Below are 16376 nucleotides of genomic sequence, written 5' to 3'. Positions count from 1 at the left end.
CATGGAAGGATGCTGACTTTTGTCAAATGCTTTCTCTATATCTAATAAGGTGATTGTGTGGTACCTATCCATGAGTATATTAATGTGGTGGATTATTTTAATGGTTTTTCCATTCCTCTGTCTTTTATTAGTCTTGATTTTTAAAATTTTTGTTACATTTCATTATTATTTAACAATTTATTGTGTTCTTTCTCCTCCCCGAAGACTTCCCAGCTCTTCCTCATCTACCATCCAATTTCTTGTTCTTTCTGCTTATTTTATTCAATTAATAACTTCTTTATTCTGAATGAATAAATCAAGTTCATATTCATATAAACACTGAGATTACATAGTACAGGGACAAGGGGGAGGGGAGGGAACAAACCCTATACAAACCTGTGAACATTGTGTCACTAAACACAGAAACATGCCCTGCATTCAATTATTCATATAATAAACTTCAAATAAAATATTTTCTAGATGATATACTTCTGTTTTTGAAGGTGGGGAAAAGACCAGAGCTTGGAATAGGAGACTTTACTTTTTTTGGAGATCTTTTCAGTCATTATAGATATTCCTTCACTCGCTACAAATTATAAGTTCTTCTGTAAAGAATTCTTTAAAATCCTAGGGATATGAAGGACTCAACTCAAATATCTCCAAATATATTCATCCACCCCCCAGGACTTCTGTATCAATTATCCCAAGGTTCAAAGACTATCATATGAGGAAGAGGAGGAGGAGCGAATGTAAGAGCCAGAGTCTAAGGAGGGGCTGTGAAATACTGTCTTATGGACACAACATGGCCATGGTGCTCATCACAGCATCTATAGTTACTTACCCAAGTCTTCAACAAGCTCAGACCAGCAGGATCAGTCATTTCAGGAGTGGGCAGCATTAAGTGGACTCTATATGTTACAAAAAAGGAAGAAAGAAAAAAAAGCACATGAAAGTTGGAGGGAGGCGCATTGTGGGTTTATCCTACAAAAGTAAAAGGGGAAATTGGAAAGGATATGATAAAGATACATTATATACATATATGGAACGGTTAAAGAATGAATAAAAGCTTTCCTTTTTTAAAGGGAGAAAGCAAATTCTTGATTTCCCACGAAGGACCTGTATAGCTGAGAGCCTGAACCCCAACTTGTCATGCTTTGGTTTTCCTTACCTGCTAAGTAGACAGTGGATTAACTATCAATGGGGGAGGGAGTTCAGTGAACAAGTTGAGGAAATCATCTATTAACATGACTGAAGGCAATAGCCACTAAATAGCCATCAGCAACAGTGGTTCCGCAAGCAGAAACCACCATGAAAGCAAAACAGTGAAACAAAGCTTGGGTTGGACTAGATGGCATTGATGAAAAACTCGGAGAATTGTTTGACTCCCTCCAACAAAGATTCTTATTTCAGAAGTCATTGAAAATATTAAAGGAAACTCTCATCTTGGTCACACCCTAAGTGGAGTAGTTCTTTCTGTTAGAACTGTCAAATTTTTGCAAACCAGTTTTCTAGAGTATTCTATAAGTACCATGCCACATGAGAATCTCAACCTCCACTCTATCTCTTTCCGTGTAGAAACCACTTCCTTTTTTGTCTTCCTGAGACTGAGCAACAGGGTGTGACAATTGAGAGCAGGGTACAGTAGTGACCAGGAGGAACTCCAAGGCAGTCAGCGGGGAGAGAGCAGGTCCCACTGAACTAATGGGAGCTCCCCTGGGGCAGTTCAGGCTCACCTTGCCTCTTACTGACACTTTTATCAATCAGAGCTGGGACTGAAGACCAGCGGCACCCGATCTTCCTCTAAAGGCTCTGAGCTCCAGCCAGCTTCTGGACTTTATAGCTTTCCAGGTACAGCAGGGATAAGAGACTGAGGGGTGGGCAGTTTCTCTCACATGCCTGTTTTCTGTTGGAATTTTTATGGAGGTTGTTCCTCTAAATCCCTGGGTCTAGGTCTAAGGAGGTAGCATTTAGGACTCTGGGCTTCCAGGTCCTGGATGGTGAAGGCTTACACCACTGGACTGAGATTGACTCCGGGGTAAAAAATGATGGGTGGAAGCGGTTGACTTTTGAATTTTTGTAGGGAGTCACCAGGATGTCGCCTTGGTGAGATAGTGCCTACAGCCTGGAGGTATACAAATCCTTTGATGCTGCCATCCAGGCCAGTGTGCTTGGAGCCTTGTTTTGCATTTCAGAGATGTGGTTCCCTGACCTGTCCTGTGGCCTTGGGCCCTAGCAGAATGGCATCAACCAATCAGCATTCGAGCCTTTCACCCTAGAAAAGCAGCTGCCTCTGGGCTCTGCTTCCTCTCTGGCTAATCTTTCTCTCGTCCCTGCACTCTCTCTTCCCTTCCCCCAATTTTCCTCAACCGAGTGCTCCGAATAAAGCGTGATAGGGAAGGAATCTCGTTTTCGTGGCCGTTCATTCCTGCTGGTCAGGAAGCGCGCCACAAATTTTATTCACTTAAAAGTGTGTGTGTGTGTGTGTGTGTGTGTGTGTGTGTGTGTGAGCGCGCGAGTGCGCGTCCTTGCGTACATACTCATGAATGTTGAGGTGTGTTTGTGCAAATGCAGGTACAAACAAGATGTAGTGCAGTTGTGGAAGTCATAGGATAACATTGTTTGTCAGTGCTCACCTTCACCTTCAGGTAGGCTCTCACTCACTGCTGCATATGACATTCTAGCTGGCCCCACAAGCTTTCAAGGATTCTCATGTTTTTAGTGTCTCCCTCACTCAAGGAGCACTTGCATTACAGATACACATCACTCTTTTGGGATTGACATGGGTTCTAGAGATTTAAACATAAGCCTCAATGCTTTCTCAGCAAATGCTTTACCTACTGAAGCTTCTCCCTAACCCAGTATCTTGCGCACCCTTTAGGAGAAGCTGGGTGACCAGGTCATCCCTCAGATGCAGAGGCAGTGACTCGGATGAACTAGAATGTCTAATTCTCTCCTAAAAGTTATGTGTTCTGCAGCTGCTCTCCTTTTCTCTGTTGGCTGTGTTTATGTTGGACTTCCTTCTTTAAGGTCAGAGTTGACCCACTACAGGGCTGACTTCTAATCTGGAGCAACCAGTTCAGAAGGAAGGTGGACCTGAAACTGGAATTTAGTCTTAAAGTAGATGTTAGGGGTTAATCATGGTCTCATGGTCTCTAACACCACTGATGTAGACGACCAGAGGAAGAAGCAGCAATACAGAGCAATGCAACAGCACCAATACAACTTGATGCAACCCATGTTAAAGCTTTTTTTAACTAGGGTTTCTCCTGTTTAAATGGTATTAAACAAGATGTTGTCTCAGAAGTCAAGTTCCTGGGATCTCAGTACAGATATGGTACTCACTACGTGTTTCATAGTGATGATTTCTTTAATATTAATGTACAAGATATTGGACTTCATTATGGCATTTTTTAACAAACTGTGTTCTTGCCTAATTTCTGTGTCCGTGATAACTACTCAGACTGAAAGCACCTGAGACAGGAAAGGTTTAATCCAGGTTACAGTCCACTGCCGCATAGAGGTCATAGAGGGAAGAGCTTGAAATGGCTGGTCAAGGGCAGAGAGAAATGAACCCTCCCATGCTGCTGTCCTGCTAATGCTCAGATAGCCTTCTACACTCTTAACACACCCTAAGCCCAGTCCATGGAATGGTTCATCAGGTTTTTGTCTTTCTGAGTCTGGATTACCTCATTAAATAATACATTTTCCAGATTCATTCATTTATTACAAACTTCACCTTTCTTTACAACTGAATAAAATTCTACTGCATATGTATCATGTTTTCATTACCAGTTCACCACAGATGAACATTAACTTCTTTGTTTCTTCTCACAGCTGTGGATATGTCCTGTTCCACGGGTGAGCAGCTGAACTATAATGAAGTAACAGAGGTGAAAGCTGATATCGGTGAGTGACCAAAAACCAACTTCCCAAGAGCCTGCAGATGTCTCTGTTCTGTTAGACACTGTGTCCCTGGCCGCCAACACCTCTGTGGTGTAGTGGCTTGCGTCTCTGGCCTCCAGTGTGCTTTATCTGTTTCAACTGTGAAGTAGAGACAAGAGGCAATACATGTTGTTCACAAGTATCCATACAGTCTTCTGGATTTCTTCAGAGTTATAAAGTCCTTACTTTCCTCATTTTGGAATAGATGTGGCTAAGATTCTTGTATTCTTCTGGAAGTGGGAAGCAACTGCTGGAAGTGGAGCTTTGTATATGTTCCCTGTCAAGGGAATGTCTTAACTCTGGAGTTCTTTTTATTTTTTTATAAGTTGCTTTAGAAAATGTGCGATATAGTGTGAGCTTCTTTGTGACATTGTCCACAAGTATAGTATTGGATTTTCTAATTCTCACCCTCTTGTCTCTGTTTCCCTACATATTTCAGAGCGTATACCCCCACAATAGCTTCATTTATGTTTTATGTTATATACATGTATGTATTCCAAGTAGAAGAATGTATCATGATAGCTTCCTTTCTTGCAGTTTGTTGTTGTTGTTGTTGTTGCTGCTGCTGCTGTTCCCATCATCCTTCTTATCATCCTCTTCTTCTAGGATTTCTCGGTGTATCTCTGATTGTCCTGAAACTTGCTCTGGAGACCAGAATAGCCTTGAACTCAGAGATCCCACTGCCTTTACGTCCTAGATGTTGGGATACTAGGCATATGCCACAATCACCTGGCTCTCTTCCTTCATTTTATATATAATTTCCACTCATACTATCATTTGTATTTTAAGATATATAGATAATATATAGACAGATGATAGATTAGATAGATAGATAGATAGATAGCACACAGATGGATAGAAATAAGTGTTGTATGTATGAGAGAAAACCTGTAATATTTGTTTCTCACTTATTTGCTTAGTATGATAACTTCCAATTCCACCCATTTCTCTGAAAATGACATATATTTATTCCTCTGCATGACTGAATAAAGCCTTAGTGTGCATATATGCCAATTTTTGTCCATTTTTAAAATAATAATCAAAATTTGTATTTAAATATCTCAAAATATCTTACTAGAAATTCCCAAGCATCTAGTTCATGGCTTTCTAAGTCATATTTTGATTTCTTTTGTAACTTTTTTTAAAATTTGTATTTCTTTTTTTTTGCTTTTTTATTGATTTTATTAAGCTATATATTTTTCTCTGCTCCACTCCCATGGTCCCCATGCTTCCAATTACTCAAGAGATCTCGTCTTTTTCTACTTCCCTTGTAGATTAGATCCACATAGGTCTCTCTTAGGGTCCTTAAAAAAAGTGGCTGCTTGTACATGAGAGCTTCTGACACAGCAGCAACTCCATAGCCCCCAGAGTAACATACAGTGGCAACATGGGTCCATGATAGGGTATGTGTGAGAACACAGATTACAAAGCACATACAGAATGTGAATTAGAAATACACAAAATTCCAAGATACACTACATGTAAGACTGTTCCCATACAAAGGGTTCACAAGTGGAACTGTACAATGTTACAATGTGCAGTGTTAAGAGAAACACTGTAAACAAAGCATTCAAATATGAAAAGATGACATGTAAACAACATATAATTACTGAGGACTTTTAGGTAAGGTTTTCAGAAAACCCCAACAAACAAGCCTGGTCCTTTCATGTTACACAATGGCACCCAAGTGGATAACTGCATCCACAGAAAGCCTGAGAAAGCTTGGAAAGACTTGAATAAAGCATTTCGGTTTTCAGCCGTAGCAGGAAAAAAGCTGTGCTGTTTTAAAATGCGGGCTTTCTGGGCTGTCCTGCCAGGGAAAACTGACTCTTTCAAGCAGGCAGTCTGGACTATGGATGGACACACTGTTGCAGCTTGCTTCCTGGCAAGGACCTTAAAACACCATAGAGTTGTGGCCAAAAACTTCTCCATATTCCTTAGCAAATTAAAGACTCACATGGTCAAAAAAAGAGAGCGATATACAGTAAAGAGAGATTCAAAGAAAAAAAAACTCTAAATGGTTTAAAGTTCTTATAAATAAAAAAAGGTTTAAAGTCTTAAAATAAAAAGAAAGAAAGAGAATAGTTGGGTATGGTGGTACACACCTTTAATCCCAGCACTGGGGAGACAGAGACAGACGGATCTCTGTGAGTTCAAGGATAGCCTGGTTTATAGAGGGAATTCCAGGACAAAAATATTCAGAGAACCCGTCTCAAAAAGCCAAAAGTTAAAAGTAAAAATAAAAGAAATAGAGGTTAAAATAAAGCCACGTAAAGATGGAAAATACACAGAGAATCTTGATACTGTATGCTATTATGCTCTCTTTAAATTGTTTGAATGCTGAGAAAGGAGCAACAGCTGCTAAAAGATATTCACTTATAAATGTTGCAGAATTAATCCAAGATAGGTATTTTGAAAATACCTTGGCTTCAAAATTGAAGTCAAAAGGTATGTTACTTTGAAGAAGAGATTTTGCTTTTGTTTCCACAGAAAACTAGAGGCTCTGGATTTATTCTGAGTTAAGAAAAATCCAGTTTGACCAAGGGAGACCACCTGAGAAATCTCCGGTAGGAACAGATGGCCCGATATCAGAGTTATTCATTCGGAACAGGTTCAAGACTGCTGCCTGAGATGATCAAGACTCACAGGATACTCCAGTCAGGACTTGATCATAACTCTAAATTTTCTTTAGGTCCCCATAAGATTATCAGCATCCAAAACCAGCTACAATTAGCCTGGGATACTATGCCCACATTCCCAAAAAAATGGACTATGGATATTTCCTAAAAGAGGGAGAAGTGGTGCAGGAGAATTGTCTGTATTCTGTCAATTATGTTTTAAATAAACGCTGATTGGCCAGGCAGGAGGTGTAGGCAGGAAAACCAGATAGGAAGTGGAAATGATGCAAGGAGAGCAGGAGAATTCTGGGGAGGAGGAAGTTGATTCCTCTCTCTCCTGCCCAGACCACCAAAGCAGCAGAATGTGATCTGCCAGCTGGAAAAGGTACAGAGCCATATGGCTAAAATAGATCAGAAAATGGGTTAATCAAGATGTGAGCATTAGCTAATAAGTAGCCTGACCTAATGGGCCAATCAGCTTTATAACTTATAGGAGTCCCCGTGTGATTTTTTGGGGGGCTAAACAGCTGTGGGAACCAGGTAGGACAGAAAACACAAACAAACAGGCCCCCTCATGTTACAGGTCCTCATTGTTGTCTAGGTTCTCTGGGATTGTGATTTGTAGGCTGATTTTCTTTGCTTTATATCTAAAAACCATTTATGAGTGAGTAGATATGATATTTGTCTTTCTGGGTCTGTGTTGCCTCACTCAATATGATGTTTTCTAGATCCATCCATCTGCCTGCAAATTTCAAGATGTTGTTATTTTTTTCTGCTGTGTAGTACTCCATTGTGTAAATGTACCACATTTTCCTTATCCATTCTTTGGTCAAGGGGCATTTAGGTTGTTTCCAGATTCTGGCTATGACAAACAAAACAAAACAACAACAAAAAGAAAGAAAAAAAGAGGGGGGAGGAAGAAAGGAAGGAAGGAAAGAAGGAAGGAAGGAAGGAAAAGAAAAGAAAGAACCAGTCTAGACAATAGGTAACACAAGTACTGGACAAAAGTTACAAGGGTTCTTTTGTAACTCATGTCTAGTATTTACTTGTGTTTTCTGCACTTTAACTGGTCATGAGTCTCTGTATTAACCACCATCCACTGCCCAAAGAAATTTCTCTGATGAGAATTGAGAGATATACTAATCCACTGAATATAGAGCACTTAGAAAGTAGTTTCATGCCATGTCCACATGTACAAACAATTATTAGGTAACCCCTATGGCCTCAAACTACCAAGATATACATTCTTGGCTAGATTTCCATTGTGGGCATGAGCTGCATTTTATGGCGCAGGCTTTAAATTTAACCAGAAAGTGGCTGGTTCCCTGAATTGCATCAGTGACCATATCTTTCCACACTGATCATCATTGTAGTTCTCAGTGTTCATGTCTAGGTGAGACTGTTGGTGGCTTTTCTACCCCCAGAAGTCTGCACAGCACTTTGCAGGATTGTGAAAACTTGTAAGCAGGGAGGAGGTTTCCAAAGCACTGTCAATTTGAATTTTCCATGTCCTGTGGTTAAACTGTGTGATCTCTTCAGCAATTGATCTCACCATCAGTTTATAGTGGGCTATTACTAGCAATCTGGCCAGGTTCTTATTTTTTTCTCCTCTGATTTGAAAAGATAAGAAGCTGGTGATTTGTGTCAAGCTCTGGGTTCCAAATAGTTTTTGGATCAAACAGTTTTATAGTCACTGTACAGAGAGATGCTGAGGAGAAGTGGATGCTTCCTAGATATTTGTACCTGTGAAATGGAAGATGGAATTCTGTACTCATGGGTCATGGGAGATTAAGACTTAGAGTTGTGGCTATGGGAACCTAGAAGCTTGAGTCCTAAAGTCATGTGTCTGAGCAGGCATAAACTGGTGACCCGTGTGACTCTGAGACTAAGTGACACAGGCCACATGTGTGCTGAAACCCATCCTTCTCTTCCACAGGGTGTGTGAGACATGACCTGGTCCCCTTGGTGCTTCAGCTGCTTTTCCTCATTCTCTTCTCTGGGGTCCTTGTGGCATTTCTTCTCCAAGGTCAGATGCTCTGAGTACTTTGGCTCTTAATACTGGTCTCTTGGCTGATGCATCCAGATCTAGGAGGGAGACAAGACCAAAATTGGAACCTGGTCCTTTTGTGACTTCTGAGCATATCTCAGAACTCCTGCAGCCTATACAGCAGGGGAAATGGAGGAGGAACAGGAGAGGGTCTTTGTTACATTTGTCCCTGTAATTTAGTCTTTTTGGGTGGTGAGATACTCCTCTCACTGTGGGGTATATGTATGTATGTGTGCTTATATGCACTTCACCTCCAGGGGTGAGCATACACATTGTGTGTGTATGTATGTGGTTGCCGAGGGATAGCCTCAGTGGTCATTCCTCAGATTCTGCCCACCTTGTTTTTTGAAAAATGGTTTCATTTGGCCCTAAGCTCATCAAATAAGCGAGTCTGACTGATCAGTGAACCCAAGGGATCCACCTGTTCTTGAATTTCCAGAACTGAATTACCAATGTACGCCAACATGCCTGGTTTTCAGAATGTGGGTTCTGGAAGATTGAACTTAGGTCCTTGTGTTTACAGGATAAGACGTTACCAACTAACCCATCTCTTCAGCCCATCATTCCTCAAGTGTTGTATAGCAGTAGTTAGCTCTCAGATACTATGTTCCTATATAGGCAGTGTAGACCATGACACATTGTAGGTATTTAATAGTTGTAGTTCCTTTTTTTGTCTTGACACAGTTCCAAAGGTTCCCTGCACCCAGGATCAGGAGAAGATCTACCAGGAGCTCATGCAGCTGAAGCCTAAAGTCGGTGTGTAATCAGAAGCTGGCTGTCCAAGTGTCTTAATGGGCATTCATATGGAGATACTTTGGTTGAGTTTGACCCTTTTAAGTCTTAAGGCTCTTCCTTGTCAATTGGAAACACAGAATAACACCAAAACTGGTTTTTTAGTGTTCACAAGAAAGTATATATAATAAGGATTCAATTATGCCAGTTTCCTGGAGTCTGTTCTGAGGTCTTAGCCCATGCTTCTCCCACTGAGAATGAGATGGGGCCAGGATTCCTGGACTCTTTTAGAATGAAGAAGAACTTGGGAAATTGAGAGGGTAGCATCTTCCCACAGTGATGCTTGAGGGTTCCTGACTCTGGAGGGCTGGAGGGCTGAGCTTACAGAATACAGACCACCAAGTGTGGGTTTATTCTAACTAGCCTCTTCCAACAGACTCCCTGTGCCGTCCCTGCTCCTGGGACTGGATGTTCTTCAGTGGAAATTGTTACTTTTTCTCCATAACTAAACGTAACTGGAGTGATTCCCTCAGTGCTTGCCAAGAAGTGGGGGCCCAACTAATCATCATTAAAAGTTATGAGGAGCAGGTATGCTTAATTATGAAGTAGAACATGCATCTTTTTATTGTTATGGATTTCATTCATCATATCTTGTCTCTTGGCTAAACCTACCCCTAACATCCCCCCTCAATTCTTTTCTTGCCCCAATAATTTTCCCTTCCAAATTCATGTACTTTATCTTTCTATAAGGCTATATACTAGGGCGTGGGTAGCCTCTCAGGAGCTACATGTCTGAAAAAAATTGACTTTCTTTCCTTAAACACCTTCAATTGTTAATAGTACTTCAGTCAAGGTTGGAACTTTATGAGCCCCCTCCTGTCTAGGCTGAAAATTTTGTTTACTTGACCTTGTGCAGCAACTATGAGTTCATGTGTGCAATTGCCCTGTCCATTTCACCTCAAATGTCCAAAATCTGAGGGGAGTGACGTGACACAGATGGGGGTGTGCATTTCACTACATAATAAGCAGTTGAAGGTGATAGCCGTACTGATTTTCAAGGGGGAATGAAAGAGAAGTGAGCTATGAATTGAGACATCACAAATGCCTTACACACACACACACACACACACACACACACACACGAACAAGTCTTGACCATGTGCGTAAGATTTGGGAGAAGACTTGGAAATGTAAAAAATGCCTAGTGATAGATTGGCTGGTCTATAATAACTTGCTTTCTAGAGGGAAAACTCGGCTGTGTGTCATTGACTAATTGCTAGAACGTGGCTCACACATTCATGACCAGGCATGAGTAAATCCAAGTGGGCCTGCTCAGAACTCACAAGCCAGAGAAACATACAGTGAAAAGAAGTGTATGCAACAAGAGGCCATCTGTGCACTTCTCTGTGCAAGTCATTTCCTTATAGGGCACAGGAACGGGAGGACTCAGAGCTCCTGAACACTTGTTAGAGAGCATGGTGTAGTTCCTTAGAAGGAATAACTGCAAATAGGACTTTCTATTGAGACTTTACAAGGACACTGGATGGAAAATTAAATGCTCAACTGTATCTCAACTACTTTTCTCCCTTTCCAGGACTTTCTACAGAAGATGTTTAAGATTAGAGGCAGTTTCTGGATTGGGTTGTCAGACATGAAACATGAAGGCTCATGGCAATGGGTGGATGGTTCACCTTTGTTGTCAAGGTAGATCAAAAAACAAGGGCAAAATTGGGGTGAATGGGCTGGTGTCTGAAATGCTAATATTCTCTCTTGGGGTTTTTATCCCCTAGACATAAAAAAAAAATGTCACTTACTGAGTGGAAAGGGGGAATTCATGCCCAAGTTCAGGGAAAATATGAAGACATCTAGTTTCCAGGAGCTTCAAAATTTGTTTGTAGGGGAGGGGAGGGACACATGTTCTCAGTGTGCATGGGTTTTGCAGCTTTAAAAAATACTGGACCTTATGGAAAAGTGAAGACCCTTCAGAGACTGACTGCACAGAACTGACAGATCATGGCTGGAATGAAGACAACTGCAAAAACAAGAAATTCTGGATCTGCAAGAAGTCCCCAGCATCCTGATCCAACAACTGATGCCCAGGTCCTCCCATCAGCCCTCACAGCTCCAGTCTCCCTGACAGATGACCGAACTTCATCCACACTTAGGCCAATTCCTTCTCCCTATTTTCAGGCAAGGAGCTCTTAGCAATAGCTCTGCTGTATTTTCTATCAGGTCTCTCATTCCCTGGGGGGCTGGTCCACCGCTGCCTTCCCTCAGATATATCCAGACCCTACTTGGCTTAGTGGTTACTGTTCTGGCCTTTGCTTACAATTTAATACATTGACTAAGTGTGGGATATCCTCAGGGACTATGTGGTTATCTTTAAAATGCTGTTTTCCTTGCTGAGATTAGATGGTCTGCATTGCTATGTTTAGCTCCACAGTACCAGAGGCTCTACACTATCCCATCCCTGCATCTTTTCCTTTCATTCATTTGTGTTACATCTCTTTCCCTGTACACATTTACTGGTGATTGTTCCCAATTACTTCAGCTCTGATATCAGCCTGAGAGCACCGGAGAATTAATCCACCAATCAAATGATGCTTTAGGGATCAACTTTCTCTTCCACTGGTGGTTGTGTGGCAGATGTGTCTCCCACATCTCTCTTCAAAGAAGGACATGTCGCCATCACAGAGATACTTACAAAAGTTTGTTGCCTCCACTATTCATAAATTTTGAATTATGGAATCCACACTAGTGGCCAACAATGGAGGAATAAAGAAAGATTTCTATCGCTGTGATAAACACCATAACCAAAGGTAACTTGTGGAGGTCAGGGTTTATTTCATCTTACAGTTTCAAAGGAAGTAAGGGCAAAACCTCACTCCCCATGGCTTTCTCACTCTGCTTTCTTATACATCTCAAGTATTCTTATACTGCCTGCCCAGGTATAGCACCACCCATAGCGTCCTTCCCATATCACCACCAACAAAGAAAATGTCCTATAGACTTGAATGTCGGCCAATCCTATGGAAGTATTTTCTCAATTAAGATTCTTTTTTCTCAAATTACCCTAGCTTGTGTCAAGTTGACATAAAACTGACTCAAACAACAGAATAGCATTTTTCTCCATCAAAAGTCAACATAATTTGAAGGAAAATGAATGCAACTAGCAATAATCACATTAAATTCCAACCAGTCTCAGAAAGATAAGTCCCATGTATGCTATCCCATTCATAGCTCCTATATAGTCACATAAATCATGTATGCATATGTTAAATAAAAGTGGAAATAAAGTTGTCCAGAGGAGCAAAGGGAGAAAGAGTGGGAGAGGGTAGGATGGGAGGAATGGGGTAGGTGGGATGCACTCAGCGTATGATATATACACTGGTAAGAAATTTTACACTTGTATTAAATTTATTTATTTGTATGTGGGTATGTGCATCACATTTGTACAGAGGTCAGAGAATAGCTTACTGGAGTCAGTCTCTCCCTCTACCATATGAGCCCCAGGGATTAAAAGCAGGTCATCAGGTTTAGCAATGAGTGCCTTTCTCCACTAAGTCATCTCATGAAAAGATTCCTCTATTTTGGGTGAGATTACCAATTCTGTGACATTTATCTGTAGATTTTGTAAACTTTTAGGTTTTGTTTTACTCATGCTAAAAGATTTCCTTGCATCTAAAGAGACTTTGAATTTTGACCTTTGAAAAGTATGAACTCTTGGTGGACATTAAATATATTTTGCATTACAAAATGACTATAAGATATTTGGGAAAACTGAGCTGGGATACTGTGACTTTAATACACAATTTGCTTCCCCCACAGTCACATGTTGTGGAATAATCTTTTCGTGCACTGTGAAGAAGGGACCTTCTGATTGGTTTAATAAAGAGCTGAATGATCAATAGCTAGGCAGGAAGAGGTTATGCAGAAGTTCTGGGAAGAGAGAAAAGAAGAGGAGATGAATCTGGGAATGGGGGAGATATCAGAGGAGATGAAGAGGAAGTAGGACATGAAGGAGCAGAGGTAAAAGTCATGAGTCAAAAGACAGAACATAGATTAATAGAAATGGGTTAATCAAGTTATAAAAGCTAGTTAGAAACAAGTCTAAGTTAAGGTTAAGATTTCATAATTAAAAAGACGTCTCAGTGCTGATATTTTTGTGAGCTGGCAGTCTAAAGGAATGTCTACCTATGGCATATGGTATCTGATGTGAGAACTCAAATATCCAAACAAAGGCTTGGGAAAGCTAAGAAAAGTTCTAGAAAATGAACTGGATATGGCTTTCTAGTCCTGTAGTCTCTCAGGTAGACCAGTGACCAGCCTAGAGGTACAGCTACCAGCCACTGCCTGGGTGCTTGAGTCATGCTCTGGCACCATGTTCTGGTATCATGTACTAAGCTGAGCCATGAGGCAGCTGCCACGCCAGTTTAAGATTTGCCTCATGTCATGTATGCTCCTGGGAAGAGTAAATAGATAAGATCTCCTGAGTAAGTTGAAAGCATAAGGGAGAGAAGGGTGAAGGGGAGGAGGGAGGAGAACATGAGGGAATGGGATGGTTGAGTTGGGGGAGGGACAGAAAGGAAGAACAAAAAAAGAGATTATCTTGATAGAGGGAGCCATTATGGAGTTAGCGAGAACACTGGTACTAGGTAAACTCCTAGAAACCCACAAGGATGACCCCAGCTAAGACTCCTAACATTCATGGAAAGGGTGCCTGAACTGGCCTTCCCCTGTAATCAGATTGGTAACCACCCTAATTGTCATCATAGAACCTTCATCCAGTAATTAACAGGAGCAGACGAAGAGATCCACAGCTAAGCTCCTGGAGTCCAGTCAAAAAGAGGGAAGAGGGATTATATGAGCAAAGGGATCAAGATCATGATGGAGAAACCCACAGAGACAGCTGGACCAAGATATTGGGAACTCACTGACTCTGGGCTGATAGCTAGGTAAACTGCATAGGACCTAACTAGGCCCTCTGAATATGGGTAATAGTTGTGTGGCTTGGGCAGTCTGTGGGATCAGAATTTACCTCCAGTTCATGAACTGGCTTTTAGGCACCTATTCCCTGTGGAGGGATACCTTACTCAGTCATGATACAGAGGGTGGGGCTTGTTCCTGCCTCAACTTGATATGCCAGACCTTGTTGACTCTCCATGGGAAGCCTTACCCTTTCTGAGGAGTGAATGCGGGGTTGGATGGGAGGATGGTGGAGGAAGTGGGAGAAGGGAGGGGGAATTGTGGTTAGTATGTAAAATGAAAAAATTTTTAAATAAAAAATTTTTAAAAAATTGTCGTGCACAGTCTGAGAATGCTGCAGGTACTCAGCAAAGACAGATCCAGATGGAAAAACCTCTGAATAGGTTACAGTATGTTTAAAAAATCTGCATAGGCTTAAAACAGAAAAGAAAATTGGTATAGACTGTCATAGAATAATTGTTTATAAATAATAAAATAAAGTCCTTAAAGAGAATAAAATAATATAAAAAGGATAAGCCACATAAAGATGGAAAATACACAGGGAGTCTGGATCCTGTATGGTGTTGTGTTGACTCTGAATTCTTTGATTGCTGATGAATTAACAACAGCTACTGAGAGACATGGAATTGTAAAAGGAACTGCTGAATTAAACCAGCCTAGATCCTTTAGGAATGCCTTCACTTTAAAGTGGAAGTCGGAAAAAATATTTTGTTGGGGGAAAGGTTTTGCTTTTGTTTCCACAGAAAACAAAAGGCTGTGAATTCATTGAAGGTTGACAGAGATCAGGTTTGGGAGACTCCCTGAAAACCCTGGCTACAGACATAAAGAAATAACCCTAGAAAGACTACAAGACAGGTGACATATATTTTCCCTGCTCAAACATAAAACAGAAATCATCTTTGAAGGGCAAGAATACACAAAAGAGGTGTAAAGTGTATAAGGCTTAGAGACACAAAAACTTAAATTATTTATATAAAAATATTTTAAGGTTTAAAGAATAGTTTTGAGTTGGTAATGCAAGTTAGGATAGAAAGTGAACTAGGTACAGAATTTTAGACATTTTATACCTTTTCTTTTTTTTAAATTTGGTAACAAGAAAAAACTGAAGCTATAAATATCTAATCTTAAACTTCATCAACACCTGAGAAGGCGATAATAGTATCTGATCAAACAGGAAGTGCAGAACAAGCATATTCCAAAACTAAGAAATAACAGAGACATCTGGCTGCCTAGATAGGATGAATAGGATAGAAAATGGAGTATTTTCTCTGAATTTATCAAAGGCAAATGGTCTGAACATTATGAATGTGATTCTTAGCTGATAATTGTTTTTATTATATATAGTTTTACTGTATTAAAGTTAGAGTTAAAATCTTTTTTTATTTAGACAAAAGGGGGAAATGTTGTGGAATAACCTTTTTGTACACTGTGAAGATGTGCCCTATAATTGGATTAATAAAGAGCTGAATGGCCAATAGCTAAGCAAGAAGAGGTTAGATGGGATTTCCAGAAAGAGAGATAAGAAGAGGAGATGAATCTGAGTGTGGGAGATGCCAAAGGAGATGGAGAGGAAGCAGGACATACAGGTGGTGAGGCAAATTTCATGAACTATATAAAAGCATGTAGATTAAAAGAAACGGGATAATTTAAGTTATAAAACCTAGTTAGAAACAAGCCTAAGCTAAGGCTATGCTTTCATAATTAATAAAAAGTCTCCATCTCCATCTCATTATTGGGATCTGGTTGACAAAAAAGGCTTGTTACATTTGTGCGTTACATAGTTGGTCTCTAGACAGTGGCAGTACTTAGAAGATTCTAGAAAGTAAGATGTGAAGTATAATTAGACAATAAAGTAAGTAGGTAAATACCTTTGAAGGTTCTGTCCAATTCCCACTCAGTTCTGCCTTTGCTGTCTGATTTCTGCCCATCATTAAATGAGCAGTAATTTTCTGTACTTGCTTTAGATACCATGATGCTATGATTTACTATTGGCCCAGAGACACAGATCCAAGTGTTTTAGTACTGATCCATCTGAAAATAAACACTTTCTCCTTTTAAGTTGTTCTATCAGG

The 16376-nt window shown here is 40.5% G+C and overlaps 1 protein-coding gene across 1 annotated transcript; it reads left to right on the top strand.

Moving 5' to 3' along the window:
- Positions 1-3813: 3813 nt before the first annotated feature.
- Positions 3814-13341, top strand: LOC125396964 (CD209 antigen-like protein E). The gene is made up of 6 exons (XM_085677398.2): positions 3814-3885; positions 8476-8565; positions 9271-9342; positions 9755-9906; positions 10913-11022; positions 11261-13341. The coding sequence occupies exons 1-6, from the start codon at positions 3822-3824 to the stop codon at positions 11397-11399; spliced, it is 627 nt and encodes a 208-aa protein (XP_085533524.2). The 5' UTR covers positions 3814-3821; the 3' UTR covers positions 11400-13341.
- Positions 13342-16376: the final 3035 nt, after the last annotated feature.

The sequence above is a fragment of the Myodes glareolus genome, chromosome 2 (assembly GCF_982192425.1).
Source record: "Myodes glareolus chromosome 2, mMyoGla1.1, whole genome shotgun sequence".
In the NCBI taxonomy this organism is placed as follows: Eukaryota; Metazoa; Chordata; class Mammalia; order Rodentia; family Cricetidae; genus Myodes; species Myodes glareolus.
This window is presented reverse-complemented; position numbering and strand designations above follow the sequence as displayed.